Here is a 21,730-nt window from a genome sequence, read left to right as displayed (position 1 = left end):
ATTAGGGATAGTATCAATTCCAAAGAAGAAGCATACAAATTAGCCAGAAAAAGTGGCTCACCTGAGAACTGGGAGAAATTCAGAGTTCAGCAGAGGAGGACAAAGGGCTTAATTAGGAAGGGAAAAAAGATTATGAGAGAAAACTGGCAGGGAACATAAAAACTGACTGTAAAAGCTTTTATAGATATGTGAAAAGAAAAAGATTGGTTAAGACAAATGTAGGTCCCCTACAGACAGAAACAGGTGAATTGATTATGGGAGCAAGGACATGGCAGACCAATTGAATAATTACTTTGGTTCTGTCGTCACTAAGGAGGACATAAATAATCTTCCGGAAGTAGTAGGGGACAGAGGGTCCAGTGAGATGGAGGAACTGAGGGAAATGCATGTTAGTAGAGAAGTGGTGTTAGGTGAACTGAAGGGTTAAAGGCAGATAAATCCCCAGGGCCAGATGGTCTGCATCCCAGAGTGCTTAAGGAAGTAGCCCAAGAAATAGTGGATGCATTAGTGATAATTTTTCAAAACTTGTCAGATTCTGGACTAGTTCCTGAGGATTGGAGGGTGGCTAAAAGGAGAGAGAAAGAAACCAGGGAATTATAGACCGGTTAGCCTAACATTGGTGATGGGGAAACTGCTAGAGTCAGTTATCAAAGATGTGATAACCGCACATTTGGAAAGCGGTGAAATCATCGGACAAAGTCAGCATGGATTTGTGAAAGGAAAATCATGTCTGACGAATCTCATAGAATTTTTTGAGGATATAACTAGTAGAGTGGATAGGGGAGAACCAGTGGAAGTGGTATGTTTGGATTTTCAAAAGGCTTTTGACAAGGTCCTACACAGGAGATTAGTGTGCAAACTTAAAGCACACGGTATTGGGGGTAAGGTATTGATGTGGATAGAGAATTGGTTAGCAGACAGGAAGCAAAGAGTGGGAATAAACGGGACCTTTTCAGAATGGCAGGCAGTGACTAGTGGGGTACCGTGCTGGGACCCCAGTTGTTTACAATATATAATAATGACTTGGATGAGGGAATTAAATGCAGCATCTCCAAGTTTGCGAATGACACGAAGCTGGGCGGCAGTGTTAGCTGTGAGGAGGATGCTAAGAGGATGCAGGGTGACTTGGATAGGTGAGTGGGCAAATTCATGGCAGATGCAATTTAATGTGGATAAATGTGAAGTTATCCACTTTGGTGGCAAAAACAGGAAAACAGATTATTATCTGAATGGTGGCTGATTAGGAAAAGGGGAGGTGCAACGAGACCTGGGTCTCATTATACACCAGTCATTGAAAGTGGGCATGCAGGTACAGCAGGCGGTGAAAAAGGCGAATGGTATGCTGGCATTCATAGCGAGAGGATTCGAGTACAGGAGCAGGGAGGTACTACTGCAGTTGTGGAATGCTATATTGCTTTGCCACCAGTAGGCGGAGACAAGCACCACATACTATGAACATGTACAAGTTAAAATGTTATTAACCATAATTTTTGTCTTGCTAAAAACGTTAACCTTATTAATTCAACTAATTAAAAACTCCAAAAAAAAAAACACTGATTCTAACAGTGTCCAAACATCTTTCAAATTTGTTATTGTACCTGCCCCATCTGCATCCTCTGGCAGCTGATTCCACGTAGCTGTGTAGTTCTACAAGGTAGTACTAGGGAAATGAAACGCTTGCAATTGCTTTTCTGGGACAATGACTTCCTTCCTGATGTGCCTCTTCCAGGTGTCCAGACACAGCAGCAAATAATTGTGTCCATTTAAGGTGGCAGCATATCAGCCAGTCCAGCTTACCCAGTTATGAGGGTAGAAAGGAAAATGATTATTTTTAGAAAAAGGGTAACTGGGTAAGTTTTTGTTCTCTGAAGGACTTGACTGTCCTTTTCTAAGTCTTTAAAAAAAACAATAATTATGGACATTAAAGTGGACACCACCCATTTGTGAGTAATTAGGAAAGCAAGAAGTTAATTGTGGAGGCATTGGAGTGTAAGAGCTGAAGGAGTTTCATGTGCTTAGAGGGTCTTTGTGAGACCACACTAAGAGTTCTATGTCTATGTTCTATGTCCATTTATCGTCTTCACTAAACTGATTTCTGATGTGAAGGGATTTTCACGTGATTAGGTGTATTTACCTGGAGTATAGACAAATGAAAGATGATCATATACTAAATTCATAAATGTGGTGATTAAAGAATGAGTGCTGGGAGGATGTTTTCTCTAACTGAAGTCTCTCTCTCAGTAGGTCGGATGTTTTGGACTAAAATTAAAACTTTTCTGAAAAAGATTGTGCATCTTTGAAGTTCACTGCCCCTTCTGTCAAACTGAGAGATGTGAATGCTTAGTAATTAAATATTCAACAGTGATAGACTTCTGATTACTCATGTGAATTGAGAGAGATGATTATGAGAGAAGGCAATGTTGGAGTAGATTAGCTGTTATCCTGCTGAAAGATGGCGTAGGTTTCTATTTCTTTGTATTGCATTGCATGCTTGGTCATATTTGTGAGGTCCATAGCCAAGTATAGTCCGTTCACAAGATTGATCACAAGATTGGGTGGTCTATAGAATAGAAAAATCTGGTAGGAAGAATGGTTGTTAGTTTTGTTCAAGTGAAATACAAATAACTTTGCTGATATCTGATGTGAAGAATATCTGGCTTATGTTTTCTGTAGAGTGAAGAAAAAAAATCAAAGCAGAAAACCACTACTGCTTTTATTTATCCTTTCTCTCCATAGTTGATCTCTTCCCTTCACCATTTCACACGTCAAGTTGTGTTCCAAGGACTAGCTTCAGCCGAAGAGATTTTCCCACTCTTTCCAGATAATTTCCATCAGAACCTAAAAAATCTGTTAACTAAAATAATTCTTGAAAATGTGTAAGTCCTTTATTCTCTACGTTTGGGGGAGGGCATTGCTGTTGGTTTTGCTGCGATTGGAAACCGAACATTTAAGTTAAAGGATGTATATGTATTGAAACTGATAATTCAAATTCTGCATTAGTTTAGTTTCCATGACTTTTGTGCTCTTTCTCAAATCAATATATTTATTTTGTAGAAGGAACTGGAACTGTGTGTGCAATGTGTGTTTTTAATGTTAAAAACATTTAAAAAGCTTAATGAACATGTCAGTTTCTGAATTAAAAACAAGCTAAAACTGATGTCTTGAAGGCTCAAATTCTTCCTTGTATTGTCTGAACAGAATGTCAGATCTCTTGTGAAAGTTTTTGAAATTTGAATAATGAGCTGTTAAATTAACGCGATTGGTTAGCAAATGGAGACTGAAGAAGTCATTAATCTATTTAAGTAAGCATTGTTTAGGGATGTTGGGACTTCAAACTGGCAAGTGAGTTTCTACTTAATAATCCAGCTCGTATAAATGCAGTTTTCTCTTATTATAATGTATCTTACAATTAACTCTTATTTAACATAGAAACATAGAAAATAGGTGCAGGAGTAGGCCATTCGGCCCTTCGAGCCTGCACCGCCATTTATTATGATCATGGCTGATCATCCAACTCAGAACCCTGCACCAGCCTTCCCTCCATACCTCCTGACCCCCGTAGCCACAAGGGCCATATCTAACTCCCTCTTAAATATAGCCAATGAACTGGCCTCAACTGTTTCCTGTGGCAGAGAATTCCACAGATTCACCACTCTCTGTGTGAAGAAGTTTTTCCTAATCTCAGTCCTAAAAGGCTTCCCCTTTATCCTCAAACTGTGACCCCTCGTTCTGGACTTCCCCAACATCGGGAACAATCTTCCTGCATCTAGCCTGTCCAATCCCTTTAGGATTTTATACGTTTCAATCAGATCCCCCCTCAATCTTCTAAATTCCAACGAGTACAAGCCTAGTTCATCCAGTCTTTCATCATATGAAAGTCCTGCCATCCCAGGAATCAATCTGGTGAACTTTCTCTGTACTCCCTCTATGGCAAGGATGTCTTTCCTCTGATTAGGGGACCAAAACTGCACACAATACTCCAGGTGTGGTCTCACCAAGGCCTTGTACAACTGCAGTAGTACCTCCCTGCTCCTGTACTCGAATCCTCTTGCTATAAATGCCAGCATACCATTCGCCTTTTTCACCACCTGCTGTACCTGCATGCCCACTTTCAATGACTGGTGTATAATGAGACCCAGGTCTCGTTGCACCTCCCCTTTTCCTAATCGGCCGCTGTTCAGATAATAATCTGTTTTCCTATTTTTGCCACCAAAGTGGATAACTTCACATTTATCCATATTAAATTGCATCTGCCATGAATTTGCCCACTCACCCAACCTATCCAAGTCACCCTGCATCCTCTTAGCATCCTCCTCACAGCTAACACTGCCGCCCAGCTTCGTGTCATCCGCAAACTTGGAGATGCTGCATTTAATTCCCTCATCCAAGTCACTAATATATATTGTAAACAACTGGGGTCCCAGCACGGTACCCCACTAGTCACTGCCTGCCATTCTGAAAAGGTCCCGTTTATTCCCACTCTTTGCTTCCTGTCTGCTAACCAATTCTCTATCCACATCAATACCTTACCCCCAATACCGTGTGCTTTAAGTTTGCACACTAATCTCCTGTGTGGGACCTTGTCAAAAGCCTTTTGAAAATCCAAATATACCACATCCACTGGTTCTCCCCTATCCACTCTACTAGTTACATCCTCAAAAAATTCTATGAGATTCGTCAGACATGATTTTCCTTTCACAAATCCATGCTGACTTTGTCCGATGATTTCACCGCTTTCCAAATGTGCTGTTATCACATCTTTGATAACTGACTCCAGCAGTTTCCCCACCACTGACATTAGGCTAACTGGTCTATAATTCCCTGGTTTCTCTCTCCCTTTTTTAAAAAGTGGGGTTACATTAGCCACCCTCCAATCCTCAGGAACTAGTCCAGAATCTAACGGGTTTTGAAAAATTATCACTAATGCATCCACTATTTCTTGGGCTACTTCCTTAAGCACTCTGGGATGCAGACCATCTGGCCCTGGGGATTTATCTGCCTTTAATCCTTCAATTTACCTAACACCACTTCCCTACTAATATGTATTTCGCTCAGTTCCTCCATCTCACTGGACCCTCTGTCCCCTACTATTTCTGGAAGATTATTTATGTCCTCAGTGAAGACAGAACCAAAGTAATTATTCAATTGGTCTGCCATGTCCTTGCTCCCCATAATCAATTCACCTGTTTCTGTCTGTAGGGGACGTACATTTGTCTTTACCAGTCTTTTCCTTTTTACATATCTATAAGAGTTTTTACAGTCAGTTTTTATGTTCCCTGCCAGTTTTCTCTCATAATCTTTTTTCCCCTTCCTAATTAAGCCCTTTGTCCTCCTCTGCTGAACTCTGAATTTCTCCCAGTTCTCAGGTGAGCCACTTTTTCTGGCTAATTTGTATGCTTCTTCTTTGGAATTGATACTATCCCTAATCTCTCTTGTCAGCCACGGGTGCACTATCTTCCTTGATTTATTCTTTTGCCAAACTGGGATGAACCATTGTTGTAGTTCATCCATGCAATCGTTAAATGCTTGCCATTGCATATCCACTGTCAATCCTTTAAGTGTCATTTGCCAGTCTATCTTAGCTAATTCATGTCTCATACCTTCAAAGTTACCCCTCTTTAAGTTCAGAACCTTTGTTTCTGAATTAACTATGTCACTCTCCATCTTAATGAAGAATTCCACCATATTATGGTCACTCTTACCCAAGGGGCCTCTCACGACAAGATTGCTAATTAACCCTTCCTCATTGCTCAAAACCCAGTCTGGAATAGCCTGCTCTCTAGTTGGTTCCTCGACATGTTGGTTCAAAAAACCATCCTGCATACATTCCAAGAAATCCTCTTCCTCAGCACCTTTACCAATTTGGTTCACCCAATCTACATGTAGATTGAAGTCACCCATTATAACTGCTGTTCCTTTATTGCACGCATTTCTAATTTCCTGTTTAATACCATCTCCGACCTCACTACTACTGTTAGGTGGCCTGTACACAACTCCCACCAGCGTTTTCTGCCCCTTAGTGTTACACAGCTCTACCCATATCGATTCCACATCCTCCCGGCTAATGTCCTTCCTTTCTATTGCGTTAATCTCATTTTTAACCAGCAATGCCACCCCACCTCCTTTTCTTTCATGTCTATCCCTCCTGAATATTGAATATCCCTGAACGTTGAGCTCCCATCCTTGGTCACCCTGGAGCCATGTCTCTGTGATCCCAACTATTTCATAATCATTAATAACAATCTGCACTTTCAATTCATCCACCTTGTTACGAATGCTCTTTGCATTGACACACAAAGCCTTCAGGTGCTCTTTTACAACTCTCTTAGCCCTTATACAATTATGTTGAAAAGTGACCCTTTTTGATGCTTGCCCTGGATTTGTCGGCCTGCCACTTTTACTTTTCTCCTTACTACTTTTTGCTTCTACCCTCACTTTACACCCCTCTGTCTCTCTGCACTGGTTCCCATCCCCCTGTTGTGAACTAACCTCCTGTCGCCTAGCCTCTTTAATTTGATTCCCACCCCCCAACCATTCTAGTTTAAAGTCACCTGAGTAGCCCGCACTAATCTCCCTGCCAGGATATTGGTCCCCCTAGGATTCAAGTGTAACCCGTCCTTTTTGTACAGGTCACGCCTGCGCCAAAAGAGGTCCCAATGATCCAAAAACTTGAATCCCCTGCCCCCTGCGCCAATCCCTCAGCCACGCATTTATCCTCCACCTCATTGCATTCCTACTCTCACTGTCGCGTGGCACAGGCAGTAATCCCGAGATTACTACCTTTGCAGTCCTTTTTCTCAACTCCCTTCCTAGCTCCCTATATTCTCCTTTCAGGACCTCATCCCTTTTCCTACCTATGTCATTGGTACCTATATGTACCACGACCTCTGGCTCCTCACCCTCCCACTTCAGGATATCTTGAACGCGATCAGAAATATCCCGGACCCTGGCACCAGGGAGGCAAACTACCATCCGGGTCTCTGGACTGCATCCACAGAATCGCCTACCTGACCCCCTTGCTATCGAGTCCCCTATCACAACTGCCCTCCTCTTCCTTTCCCTACCCTTCTGAGCTACAGGGCCGGACTCTGTGCCAGAGGCACGGCCACTGTCGCTTCCCCCAGGTAAGCTGTCCCCCCCAACAGTACTCAAACAGGAGTACCTATTGTCAAGGGGCACAGCCACCAGGGTACTCTCTATTACCTGACTCTTCCCCTTCCCCCTCCTAACCGTGACCCACTTGTCTGCCTCCCGTGGCCCCGGTGTGACCACCTGCCTGTAACTCCTCTCTATCAACTCCTCACTCTCCCTGACCAGACAAAGGTCATCGAGCTGCAGCTCCAGTTCTGTAATGCTGTCCCTTAGGAGCTGCATCTCGATGCACTTGATGCAGATGTAGACGTCCCGGAGGCTTGGAGACTCCAGGGCCTCCCACATCCGACACCGAGAACAACAAACTGCCCTGATACTCATGTTGCCTCTTGATTTGACATTTCCTGCACTCCTTTAACTCTCTCATTCTGCCTCCTGAAAATTTGAGCTTGTATTCCAACCTAGCACTAAGTGCTTTCTAGATTTTAAAATTCTCATCCTCAGTTCAGATCCTTTCTGGACCTTGCAGTGCTCATTGTCTGAGACCTTCAACTTCTGTAGTGGAGATTATTAAACTCCTCTGACATCTTGGTCATCTCTTAATTACTCTGTGGGTGAACCTTCGCCTTTGCTGTCAGCTATTGTAGTTTTGCCGCCATAATGTTATATAGCACAGAGAAAGGCCCCTTGGCCCACCACATGCTGACCTTTTTGCCCGTGTACACTATTCACACTTAGCAGCTCCAAGGTGTAGAACTTCCTCTCTGTACTTTGCTGTTTGTCTTAAGACTGTCTTTGAAACATTCTTTTAGTGTTTAAGTGGCTTTTAGATAATCAGAAATATGGAGGGAATGGTGGAATGTGAATGATGTGCTGGCAGAAGTGATTTAGTTTAATTTGACATCGTTTTCGGCACAGGCAACATAGGACAATAAGTATATTCCTGTGCTGTACTATTCTGTCTTTAGTCACCTAATATCACTTGTAGCACCAAACAAAACAATTGCAACTAGCCCGCGACCCTACGGATTTATTATACTTGCACGACACACCCTCAGCTCAATGATTAGTCCAAAGTCGAGTCCTTTATTCGACCCTTTATTAGCAATTAGCAGACATACAATCTTGAAGTGATGAAACTTAAGCATACCCAAAGTAAGCTAAGCCCTATTCAGCGATATTAAGCGTTATCTCAGAAGTCAGCAAAAGATACAACCTCCGACAATCCCAAGCTACAAACTGCCACAAAATGAACAAAAATCTGTAACTTGATCCCTTTTGCTTACACCTCACCTCCCACTCATGAGACTGGTTACCATAAGAAACATAATAAATGTGCAACACAGAATACAAAGCAAATTTTTAAAAAAGCATACCTAGTTCCTCATTGCTTTTTGTGGTTTGGTCTCAAATTTTGTTTAACAGGACTGCAAAAGCCTTAGGATATTTTACTAAGTTAAATTGAACACCTCCCATTGTATTAGTAAGAGTTGATTCAATATTGATGTATGCAGGATCACAAGGTTTGGTCTCCCTGTCACACTGCCCAGCTGAAAGAAATTGAGCCATAAAGGATGATGCACTGCCGTGACTGTTTTCTCGTGTGCCAAAAATGACTTGAAATGCTGCTCACGGGTAATGTACTAGCATAAGGGACTTATTCTCGGAAAATTAATTCTTGATATCTATTTCAGAGCCAGCTGGAGGAATGAGGCACTTGCAAATCAAAGTAAGGGAAATTGTTTGCTTTGATCCATATTGTTATTGTATGAGTTGGATCCACTGCATGCAGTTAGATTCTTAAGACGTTAATTCGCAATGCTGGTTCTTTATTGTGTGGTGGTACACTTTACTTTGTTCTTTCTCTGCCCTAGTTTCCTTGCCTCGCCTCATCAACATGGATTGGAGAGTAGATATCAAAACCTCCTCTGATAACATCAACAGGATGGCAGTGCCTACATGCCTACTCCAAATGAAGGTATTACTGAGTAATAGTATTTTGCAAATGCAGAGTTATTTGCATCTTTTATTGAATACTTTTGGAATATAACTTTGAAGTCATAGTTGGGCCAAATGGCCAACAGCTTTCCTATGGGAAATGGCTTAAATTTTATTTCTGTTTAGGATTGTCAGCACAATTGACTTTAACCTGCAATCTTTGTATTGTAATCTGTATTTCATACCAAATTTGCTCACCTCTGTCATATTGTTTGGGGCCCTATGTGTACAAAAATAAATTGTGATCTTTTTGGGACTGGAAATTTTAACCTTTCTCCCTGGAGTATCACTGGACCATTATACATGGGTGCTGCAGGACTGCAACTCGAACATAAAACTGTAAAGCACAGTGCAGGTCCTTTAGTTTACGATGTGCCAGAACAAGTCTTTCTGCAGAACAGCACTGTTCACCCACCTTCAGGCAGAATATGTTTGATCCACTACCACCCTCTGCCTTCTGTGGGCAAGCCAATTCTGTATCCACACAGCCAAGTTTCCCTGAATCCCATGCCTCCTGACTTTCTGAATGAGCCTACCATGGGGAACCTTATCTGATGCCACCTTAAAAATCCATGTATACCACATGTATTGCCCTACCTTCATCAATTTGCTATGTCACGTAGTTGAATTCAATCGGACTCCTGAGGCGTGGCCTGCCCCTCACAACATCATGCGGGCGATCCCTAATCGGACTATGCTTCTCCAAATGATTTGTAAACCCTGTCTCTAAGAATCCTCTCCAACAATTTGCCCACCACTGACGCAAGATTCATTGGTCTGTAGATCCCAGGTTTATCCCTATTGCCTTTCTTGAACAAAGGAATAACATTTGCCACCCTGAACCTTCTGGTACTACTCCTGCATCCAGTGAGGACACAAAGATCATTGCCAAAGGTGCAGCATCTTCTTCCCTCACTTCCCATAGTAGGTAACCTGAAGTACACACCGCCTGGCCCCAGAAACTTATCTGTCCTAACCTTCTTCATAAGTTCCATCACATCGTCTCTCTTTAGGTCGGTGAATACTCAGGAAAAGTATTCATTAAGGATCTTCCCCTATTTCCTTATCTGAAATGCTTGTGGCCAGAAGTATTTTGGATTTCAGATTTTTTTTTTGGTTTTTGGAATATATAATATCATAGCTTGGGACTGCCATTATTTCCGACTCTGAGTTTACGAGCTGCTGGTAAGCAGTCTTTGTTTTGGACTTGTTCATCGTGCATATGTACTGATGCAGCAGTTCAGTGTTAGATTTTCATCAGCGACAGTCATGGCAAACTCAATGAATTTCTCTGCTTTATCACCACAAATCTTTAAAAATTTATGCCGTGCCTTTTCTTAAATTTCTGCAACCAACCAGCTGAGTATTCACAATTTCTTTTGGTTTGCAATAGATCTTTGTTTATTTCATGATCAGCATACCGTTAAGTGGCATACTGTATATCCACTCCGCTGATGGATCTATTCTTTCAATACATGATCACGAAGATTCTGCAGGGAGCGCTCATGGAGTGAGGTCGTCTCTCTGGCTTCGCTCCATTCCCGTTATCCTTTTTAACCTATGATCTCCTTGATCTAATCAACTTTAAGTACACCAGAAGACTTACTTTATCTCTCTGAATTATCGATTAATTGACTTCCTTTTGTCAATTGCAACTTTTGAGCTTAAAGAAATGAGTACGAGATCTAAAACCAAAGATGGGAAAGACGCTGATGGGAACGGAGGAAAGAAGAAAGGTGACTCTAAACCAACGGAATTAACTTACGAAGTTATGGTGAAGTGTTTGGAGGAAATGTTTGAGCAGCATCGGATAAAATTATCTGAAAGTTTAACTGCTCAATACATGATCACGATCTTTACTTTTCACTTTATGCAGTGTTTTTCTATTTTTCAATAACTTCTGTTCATTACATCTGTGAGGTCACTTCTCAGATCCGTCTGCGGTGTGCATCACCTGGGGAAACTTCACAGTGTCTTGCGGAATTTTCCATGTCAGCACTCAAAAAAAATTTAGGATTTCAGAGTCTAGATTTTGGAAGTTCGGATAAGGGGTACTCAACCTGTAATAGGCTTAATACCTGGTCTGAACAGAGTTTCTAGAAAATTGTTTATATTATTTTGGGCCAGGGAAATACACATTAGTCATAAATTCTCTCCTTGATATCCCGGGAAACTCAGAGTTTCGGCATTATGCTGCAAAAGGTCCGGGTCTGCATTTCCCACGGCCCACTATCCTTGTTGCTCTCAGCCTTGTCTCGTACATGAACCTATTTTTATCTATTAAAGACCCAATGGATTGAATATTTGCTGAAGAGAACAGGGAGAAATATAAAAGAGGTGGCCTTGACTGTTAGTGACATAAGTTCTTAGGAGAAGGCAGAAATTGTTGACATTTATGAAAATATGTAATACATTATGAAAATATTCCTGGGTTTGACCTGTTTGTTGTGAATAACAGATTCCGAGGAGAAAGTATTCTTTGTAATGAAAGGAGTTAGTGTTCGAGGTCAGTGAACATTTTAAAATAGGAATGAGTAGGCAATTCAATTGTTGGTGTGGGTACTTTTTATTTTGGCTGTTTTAGAAAGGATTCTTTATCGTTGTATTATTCAGAATAAAGTACTTTGAGCCAACTACTGTCAATCTATTGAATAGTAATTGTTTACTGGGAAATCTTGTACCCAGCATGTTTTCCAAGTTTCTACATGAGGCGAACAAAATGTTTCTAGGTATAATGAAATTCAGTACTCGTACTAGACAGCTTAAACTGCCAGTTAATGTTGCCTCATGATTAAATTTATAACACAGTTATAGAATGAGCTTCCCAATACTATGTTTTTAAGGATGCAATACATGGCAGGAATACCTGTGTCACTGAGTCAGTTATAGTCAGTGCTAAATAGCTGTAGCTGAATCCCAATGAAATAAATTATTTCCTATATCTTTCTAGTGAACTGAATTTGATACAACTTTCAATTCCTAATGGTTTAAATTTATAATTTATTTCCTCCGTGTCCTTATTTGTTACAAGCTGGTTAATGTGACTGATTTTGGGTGTAAATTAAATCAGTGTGTTCAAATTGATTAGTTGATCTGTGTCTAATCTCTTGAAACTTGAGTTACAGCCTGGTAAGGATTCAGCTGTACTGCAGTAAGGTCCCTCAATTCTAATTAATCTCTACTCTTTCTACACTATGTGTGGATAAAATGGAGCTGAAAATAACATTTAATTGGTTATGATTTTGTAGAATTTGCATTAGCAAAGAACTGTATTTACATATTTATAATGTTCGTTTTCTCTCTCAGATTCAGGATGATGCTACTGTTTGCCAACATAAGTCCACTATTTCCACAGTCTCTCTTGAACTAAGTAAAGAAAAATTGGACACAATGTTGGATGGACTTGGTCGGATACGGGATCAGCTTTCAGCTGTGGCAAATAAATAGTTTAGGAGCTGTCTCAATGCACAAGTATGACACTTCTAAGACATCGTATTTGGATCAGGTGGAATGTTGTCCTACTGTCCTGTGTGTGCCTTTGAGGCATGAACCTTCCATTTTGTGCTATCTTATTTCAATCATCAAAGATGTGATTGCTGTAAATTTCTCCAATTTTTTTTCTCTCTTTTGGAATTAAATGTCTTATTTTTCCATTGTATCTTGATACTTGTCTCTTCTGTGTACAGTGAACCTTGCATTAATATTTCAATTAAAAGCAATGCCAAAATATTTTTGATTAGTCTTTGCAAGGACGTGGATGTTGGAAACTGGGTAGTTTGGAGGACAGGTGAATCAGGAGTCCTGCCTTGCTGTAACCTTTTTTTTAAACTTTGTTTCCAACAGCTGATTTCCTTCCCTGAAAAATACTAATGGCCAATCTGATTAGTTTCATGATTATACTTTTTGATAAAAGCGTTCTTAAACATTTAGTTACTTGAATCTGTAAAACCCAGCTATATAAAGGGGATTTAAATTTGTCTCTAATCCTATAGTCCAGTAGCTGCATATTATATGGAATATTTTATATTGAAGCCCTTGAGCAAACAGGAAAATACAAGATGAACAAGCATTGTACTGATGGGAGGTCTCTGATCTGAAACATGAACTCTCTTTCCACAATGGCAAGGTGGACAGAAGGATAAGACACTCTCAAAATGTGTGCTGGGCAGCACAGTGGCACAGCTAGTAAGTGTTGATTCACAGTTTCAAAGACATGAGTTCAATCGTGACTTCTGGTGCTATCTTTGTGGTGTTCGCAATCTCTCCTTATGACGGCATTGGTTTCCTCTGTATGCTCTGGTTTTCTACCATAACCCAAAGACATGTGGTTCCGTAGGTCAATTAGCCAGTGTAAATTACCTCGTGTAGATGAGTTGTAGAATTCAGGAAGAACTGATAATAGAAAATGATTTGACATAGATTGTAAAACTAAGTGGTTGGTTTGTACATGCTTGATGGGTTAAAGAGCCTGTTCTATGCTGTTCTCTGTCTCTGATCACTGCTCCACCAAGATGACACTGGTGATATACAGTGACATTTTGTGGGCAGCTCATAAACCCAGATATTTTACTGGATATACTTCTGAACAACAATTGATGCAATCCATGGACTGTAATTTCCCTTTTAAAAATGTGTACTTTTGAACCATCTAAACGAACTAGCTATTTTTACAAGCTGAAGGATTCAGTGAACGTAACTCTCAGGAATGTAGGTATAACACCTTGAAGTAGATGGAAGTTCGCCATTGCTGGAAGAGAGGGCACCAGAGCAGATTTCAAGCTAGATTAAAGCATTGGCCCAAGAGCAGAAAGCAAGGTGGTATTTAGCTCCATCAATATGCCTACCAAGATCCCCAAATTAACCCTGTCCCATTTGCCTATGTTTGACCTGTCTCCCTCTCTTACTAATACCATCTGTCAGGAGGTGCAAGAGTCTTGTGTCCCATGCCAGCAGGTTCAGGAATAGTTGTTGCCGACAACCATTGGGCTCCTTGACTTGTGTGGATAGCTTCATTCGTTTGTTCCAGCCCTGAACTGACTCCACAGCCTGTAGACTCAATTTCAGGGACTCTGCCTTTGCTATGTATGGCCTTTCATAGATTCTAGTGTACTGTGTTTATTTTCCTATGGGTGCCTGCATTGATAATAAATGTACTTTGAACTTTGAGTATCTCCATATGTTATGTTCTTTCAGATTTCAACAACTTCAGCGTTTTGATTTTTCAATTTTTTGTACATTGGTAGTAATTTCAGCCACAGTAGGTATGGTGGTACAGATCTTTCCCTCCTTCATGTTCCTGTTATATGTATATATTTTAACTTCATAAATGTTTCAGATAGAATTGTTGTACTAGTTATTCCGCAAAATTTAAGAAGTTAAATTCTGCTTGTGAGTTCACTATCTATTTACTAAATTTCATTTTGTGTAAAATACCTGTTTAGCTAACTCTCTTTCAGAACTGATCTATTTTTGTGTCCTGTGTACAAGTTAGCAAAATCTGCTGCTTCATACTCTTGTCCCCAAGCTTTTTGTGTATTTTTTTAATATTTCTCTGACAAACATGATTTATGCATGATCGCAGTTTGAAGAGGAATCACAAAGACTGATTCTATTTTTTGATGAATAAATGGAGGTAGAGTTGTCCGTGAACCAGTCCTCATCAGGGGATCAGAGGATCTGTACTGGGTCCAGCATTTAAGTGCCATTAAAAAGAAGGCTAGGCAGGCCTCTGCTTTCTGAGAAATTGCGAAGATTTGGCATGTCGTCCATAACTTTGACAAACTTCTTCAGATATGTGTTGGAGAATAACCGGACTGATTGCATAATGGCTTAGTATGAAAACGCCAATGCTCTTGAATAGAAAAGCCTACAAGAATTAGTGGATACAGCCCATTCTGTCACAGGTAAATTGCTCCCCACAGTTGAGCACATCTACAAGAGGTGTTGTTGCAGGAAAGCTGCATCCATCATCAAGGACTCCCACCATCCAGACCATGTTCTGTTCTCACTGCTGCCATCAAGAAGAGGGTAACACCACAACAACAACAACCTCTTCCTCAATGTAAGCAAGACTGAAGAGCTAATTATTGACCAGGAGGAAGAAACCAGAGGTCCATGAGCCAGTCCTCACAGGAGGTCAGAGGTGGAGAAGGTCAGCAACTTCAAATTTTTCCGTGTTATTTTTTCAGAGGGGATAATATCACTTAACTTGCCCCAGCATTGAGATGTTTCCACAACCTATGGACTTACTTGCAAGGAATCTTCATCCCATATTTTCTATATTTATTGCTTATTTATTTTTTTTATTTCTTTTGTGTTTGCAGTTTGTTGTCTTTTGCACAGAGATTGCCTGCCCTATTAGTGCAGTTTTTCATTGATTCTATTGTGGTTATTGGATTTATTGAGTATGCCTGCAAGAAAATGAATCTTGGGGTTGTTTATGGAGATGTATGTACCTTGATAATTTTTCTGTGAACTTTTGATCTTTGAAAATCAGGTTGGTGCTAGATCCCAGGGGAGAATTTGTAAAATGCCTACAAGGTGACTTTTTAGAACAGCTTTTGATTGAGTCCACGAGGGGAAGGCTATTCTTGATTGGGCGTTGTGTAATGACTGGATTTGGTTAGGGAGCTTGAGGTAAAGGAGACACTCTTGATAATATGATGGACTTCACCCTGCAATTTGTGAGGGAGAAGCTGAAGTCAGATGTATCAGTATTACAGTGGGATAAAGGGAATTGCAGAGGCATGAGAGAGGAGTTAGCCAGACCTGATTGGAAGGGGACACTAGCAGGGATGACAGCAAACCAACAATGGCTTGAGTTTCCGGAAGCAATTTGGAAGGTGCAGGATGGATACACCCTAAATAAAAAGAAGTATTCTAATGGCAGGGTGACACGATCATGGCTGAAAAGGGAAGTCAAAAACTACATTAAAGCAAAAGAGAAGGCATATAATAGAGCAAAAATTAGTGAGAAACTTAAAAAAAAAAACAACGGAAGGCAACAAAAAAGCCATAAGGGGGAAATGATGAAATATGAAGGTAAGCTAGCGAATAATATCAAAATGGATACCAAAAGATTGTTTTCGATATATAAAGTGTAAAAGAGGCAAAAGTAGAATTTGGACTGCTGGAAAATGATACTGGAGAGGTAGAAATGGAGGATAAGGAATTGACTGATGAACTGAACAGGTATTTGCATCAGTCTTAACTGTGGAAGAGACTAATAGTATGCCAGATGTTTGAGAGTGTCAGGGCAGAAGTGGGTGCAATTGCCATTACTAGGGAGAAGGTGTTTGAGAAACTGAAAGGTCCGAAGGTAGATAATTCACTGTGACCAGATGGACAATATCCCAGGGTTCTGAAAGAGGTGGCTGAGGAGATTGGGGAGCCATTGGTAATGATCTTTCAGGCATAAATTGATTCTAACAGGTTCCGGAGGACTGGAAAATTCCAAATGTCACTCCAATTTTCAACAAGGGAGGGAGGAAGAAGAAAGGAAATTATAGGCCAGTTAGCCTGACCTCGTTGGTTGGGAAGATGTTGCTGTTAAGTGTTAAGGATGAGGTCTCAGGATACTTGAAGGCACATGATAAAATAGGCCGAAGTCAGCATGGTTTTCTTAAGGGAAACTCTGTTGGAATTCTTTGAGAAAATAACACCGTAGGATAGACAAAGGAGAATCAGTGGATATTGTGTACTTGGATTTTCAGAATGGCTTTGACAAGGTGCCACACATGCGGCTGTTTAACACATTAAGAGCCCATGGTATTACAGGAAAGATACTAGCATGGATAGAAGATTGGCTGATTGTCATGAGGCAAAGAGTAGGAAGAAAGGGGACCTTTTCTGGTTGGCTGCTGGTGACCAGTGTTCTTCAGAGGTTGTTGTTGAGACCACTTTTTACATTTGTCTGTCAATAATTAGGACGATGCAACTGATGGCTTCTTGGCCAAGTTTGTAGCTGAAGATGTGTGGAGGGGCATGTTGTATTGAGGAAGCAGGGTGGCTGTCAAAAGACTTGGACAGATTGGGAGAATGGGCAAAGAAGTGGCAGATGGAATACAGTGTTGGGAAGTGCATGTTCATGAACTTTGGCAGAAGGAACAAAAGTGTAGACTATTTTCTAAATGGCAGAAAATTTAAAAATCCAAAGCACAAAGGGAATTGGGAGTTCTCATGCAGGATTCTCTAAATATTAACTTGCAGGTTGAGTCAGTGGTAAGGAAGGCAAATGCAATGTTAGCTTCCATTTCAGAGGACTAGAATGTAAAAACAAGTGTATAAAGCTGAAGCTTTGTAAAGCACTGGTGAGGCCGCATATGGAGTATAGTGAGCAGTTTTGGGCCCCTTATCTAAGAGGATGTGCTAGTATTGGAGAGATTTCAGAGGATGTTCATGAGAATGATTCCAGGAATGAAAAGGTTATTGTATGAAGAGAGTTTGATGGCTCTGCTCCTCTACTCACTGGAATTTAGAAGAATAAGCGGGGAATCTCATTAAAACCTATCGAATATTGAAAGGTCTAGATAGATAGGATGTGGTGAGGATGTTTCCTATAATGGGGGAGTCTAGGGCCAGAGAGCACAGCCTCTGACTAGAGGGATGTTGTCACAGACAGCTGTGGAGGCCAGGTCATTTGGTGTATTTAAGGTGGAGGTAAATAAGTTCTTGATTAGTCAGGGCGTAAAAAGTTCTCGAGAGAAGGCAGAAGAATGGGGTTGAGAGGGAAAATGGATCAGCCTATCAAATGTTTGGATGTGGCCCAAGAAAGACACTGAAGTGGGCTGATCGTTCACTGACTTTAATGAGAACTGTTGCAGAATTTGAAGGAAAAGAAAGACAATGAACGCTAGGCCAGCAGGGCTATTATCGAAAACACTCAAACTGAAAGTTAAACACCAGCCTCGTGGCTGGAAGAAATACCTAAATACTAAATGAATACCACTCCTTTACAGAGTCGGTTGAAACAGTGGTCCTCTTTCCTGGGCAAGGGTGAGGGTAAGCAGCGAGCATAATGTCGCTGTGCTTTTGGTCAAGTCTTGACAAGACTACAATGGAAAGGGAGTTAAATACTGCCATAGTGAAACAGTAATTAGCTGGAATGTGCGTATTCACGAGTGCAATTGCTGATCCTGTTGTGCAGCCCACCTGCATGGATGTGTAAACCCTGCGGTGGAGCCTGTGGTTCTGACTTTAGCAGTGTGCCAGACGTCCGTGAGTGCCATTGCTAATACAAAGAAAAAGTGCCAGGCAAACTGAAAAGTCAAGGTGGATAACTCACCTGGACCAGATGGACTACATCCCAGAGTCCTGAGAGAGGTTGCTGAAGAGATAATGGATGCATTCATCATGATATCACTTGATTCTGGCATGTCCCGGAGGACCAGAAAATTGCGAATGTCATCCATTCTTTAAGAAGGGAGGAAGTCAAAAGAAAGGAAATTTTAGGCCAGTTAGCCTAACCTCAGTGGTTGGGAAAGTATTGGAGTCTATTATTACGGATGAAGTTTTGCGTACTTAGAGACCAATGAATAAATAAGTCAAAGTCAGCATGGTTTCTGTAAAGGGAAATTTTGCCTGACAAATCTGTTAGAGTTCTTCGAGGAAATAACAAGCAGGGTGGATAAAGGAGAGGCAGTGGATGCCTTTTACTTGGATTTTCAGAAGGCATTTGATAAGATGCCACATATGAGGCTGCTTAATAAGATAAAAATCCTATGGTATTACAGGAAAAATACTGACATGGATAAAGGAATGGCTGACAGGCAGGAATCAGCAAGTGGTCTTTTCTGGATAGCTGCCAGTGACTAGTGGTGTTCCTTGGGTCAGTATTGGGACTGCTACTTTTCACATTGTTTGTCAATGATTTTAGATAATGGAATTGATGGCTTTGTGGCAAAGTTTGCAGATGATATGAAGATAGGTTGAGGGGAAGGTAATGCTGAGGAAGCAATGTAGTTGCAGCAGGGCTTGTACAAATGGGCAAAAATTGGCAGATGGAATACAATGTTGGGAAATGTATGATAATGCTTTTTGGTAAAAGGAGCAATAGTGCAGACTATTTTCTAAATGGGGAGAAAATTCAAACATCAGAGGTGCAGAGGGACTTTGGAGACCTTGTGGAAGACTCCCAGAGTGTTAATTTACAGGTTGAAACTGTGGCATTTATTTCTAGGGGAATAGAATACAAGAGCAAGGAGAAAATGCTGAGGCTTTATAAGACTAGTCAGGCTGCACTTGGAGTATTGTCAACAGTTTTGGGCCCCATCTCTCAAAAAGAATGCGTTGTCATTGTAGAGGGTCCAGAGGAGGTTCACAGGGATGATTCTGGGAATGAAGGGGTTAACAGGTGAGGAGTGTTTGACAATTTTGGGCCTGTACTCACTGGAATTTAGAAGAATGTGGGGGGATCTCATTGAAACTTATTGAATATTGAAAGGACTAACAAGGTGAATGTGGAGAGGATGTTTCCTATGGTGGGGGTATCCAGAACCAGAGGGCACAGCCTCCAAATTGAGGAGCGACAAGTCCATGGGTATATTTAAAGCAGAAGTTGATAGTTTCCTGAGTGGTCAGGGCATCAAAGGATATGGCAGGAAGGCAGTTGAACGGGATCCGGGTTCAGCCATGATGGAATGGCAGAGCAGACTCTGGGCTGAATGGCCTAATTCTGCTCTATGATGGACAAAGCCAAGATGAAACGGCAGAGCACACTAGATGGGCTGAATGGCCTATCTCTTATGGTCTCACCTGGAGATCGCAAGCTTCCTGATTTATGTCATCAGACTATGACATCTCTTCTTGTATTGTTTCAGCTTTGTTTATTGTGGAGTCTATTGATGGATATTTGGAATCTCTGCTGAGTGGCATATTCTTGAGGTGCAAAGCTTCACTGAATTCAGTTGGCTCTTGTTCTTCTCAATTCCTTGTAATTCTGACATAATTTTTATAATTTAGACCATGCAGGGCAATTTTTGTAAAATGCCAGAAACTGTTAGGTTAATATTACCACAAACAAGAGAGAATCTGCAGATGTTGGAAATTCAAGCAACACACACAAAATGCTGGTGGAATGCAGCAGGCCAGGCAGCATCTATAGGAAGAGGTACAGTCGACATTTCGGGCCGAGACCCTTCATCAGGACTAACTGAAAGGAGAGATGGTAAGAGATTTGAGAGGGGGAGAGAGAGATCCGAAATGATAGGAGAAGACGGGAGGTGAGGGGGGGGGGGGGATAGAGCTAAGAGCTGGACAGTTGATTGGCAAAAGGGATACAAGGCTGGAGAAGGGGGAGGATCATGGGATGGGAGGCCTAGGGAGAAAGAAAAGGGGGGAGGAAGGACCCCAGAGGAAGATGGAGAGCAGGCAAGGGGTGATTGTGAGAGGGACAGAGAGAGAAAAAGGGGGGGAAATAATAAAGGATGGGGTAAGAAGGGGAGGAGAGGCATTGATGGAAGGTAGAGAAATCAATGTTCATGCCATCAGGTTGGAGGCTACCTAGATGGAGTACAAGGTGTTCCTCCAATCTGCGTGTGGCTTCATCTTTACAGTAGAGGAGGCCATGGATTGACATATCAGAATGGGACATGGAATTAAAATGTGGCCACTGGGAGTTCTTGCTTTCTCTGGCGGACAGAGCGTAAGTGTTCAGCGAAACTGTCTCCCAGTCTGCGTCGGGTCTCACTAATATATAGAAGGCCGCATCGGGAGCACTGGACGCAGTATATTACCCCAGCCGACTCACAGGTGAAGTGCTGTCTCAGCTGGAAGGACTGTCTGGGGCCCTGAATGGTGGTGAAGGAGGAAGTGTAAGGGCAGGTGTAGCACTTGTTCCACTTACAAGGATAAGTGCTGGGAGGGAGATTGGTGGAAAGGGATGGGGACGAATGGACAAGGGAGTCGCGTAGTGAGCGATCCCTGCGGAAAGCAGAAGTGGGTGGGGGGGGAGGGAAAGATCCAATGGTTTCTGTTTTTTTTCTATTGTGTAGTCAACATCTTTGAGATGCAAGTAACCACCACTAGAGGGCACATACACACTTTGGAAAGGTCCAGATTTAGCTGAATCTATGATTTAAAGTGCAGCAGTAAAACTTCATGACTTAATAGCTGTTTTGTTTCCTTTACCAGTAATGTGAAGAATGGGTATTTGTGCATTGTATTTCACTCAATATCTTCCTTTATGTATTAGCTGGGATGGTGGATATAAGGAGGCCACTATGTTGCAGAACGATGATTGAACGTCATTAGAAGACAAATTTGTGTCATTAGGAAGGGAAAGCATTGTAGATTTCCAGCTCCCTAATTTAGGAAAGACTCAATCAGTAGTGTAACCCCTATCCTATTTGAGAATTAACTCTACAAAGACCTGTGTTTCAACTTGTAATATGCCATCACCTCTAAATACTAAAGAAATTTGGCATGTGACCCTGATGAGTTTTTATCAATGCACCATAGAAAGCATCCTATCTGGATGCCTATGGGCTTAGTATAGCAACTGCTCTACCCATGACCACAAGCAACTGCAGAGAGTTGTGGCCACACCCAACACATTGCAGAAATCTCCTTCACCTCCATCAACTCCGTCCATACTACTTGCTGCCTCAGTGAAGCTGTCAGCATAATCAAAGACCCTGAGCAT

The 21,730-nt window shown here is 41.5% G+C and overlaps 1 protein-coding gene across 1 annotated transcript in view; it reads left to right on the top strand.

Moving 5' to 3' along the window:
- commd9 (COMM domain containing 9) overlaps window positions 1–12,748 on the top strand; it is a 30,168-nt gene extending 17,420 nt beyond the window's left edge. The window contains exons 3-6 of the mRNA XM_072272204.1: window positions 2,737–2,876; window positions 8,787–8,821; window positions 8,967–9,070; window positions 12,397–12,748. Coding sequence (XP_072128305.1) covers window positions 2,737–2,876; window positions 8,787–8,821; window positions 8,967–9,070; window positions 12,397–12,537 — 420 coding nt within the window. The 3' untranslated portion in view covers window positions 12,538–12,748. The remainder of the gene's footprint in view (window positions 1–2,736; window positions 2,877–8,786; window positions 8,822–8,966; window positions 9,071–12,396) is intronic.
- Window positions 12,749–21,730: the final 8,982 nt, after the last annotated feature.

Source organism: Mobula birostris, chromosome 11 (assembly GCF_030028105.1).
Source record: "Mobula birostris isolate sMobBir1 chromosome 11, sMobBir1.hap1, whole genome shotgun sequence".
NCBI classification, from domain to species: Eukaryota; Metazoa; Chordata; class Chondrichthyes; order Myliobatiformes; family Myliobatidae; genus Mobula; species Mobula birostris.
This window is presented reverse-complemented; position numbering and strand designations above follow the sequence as displayed.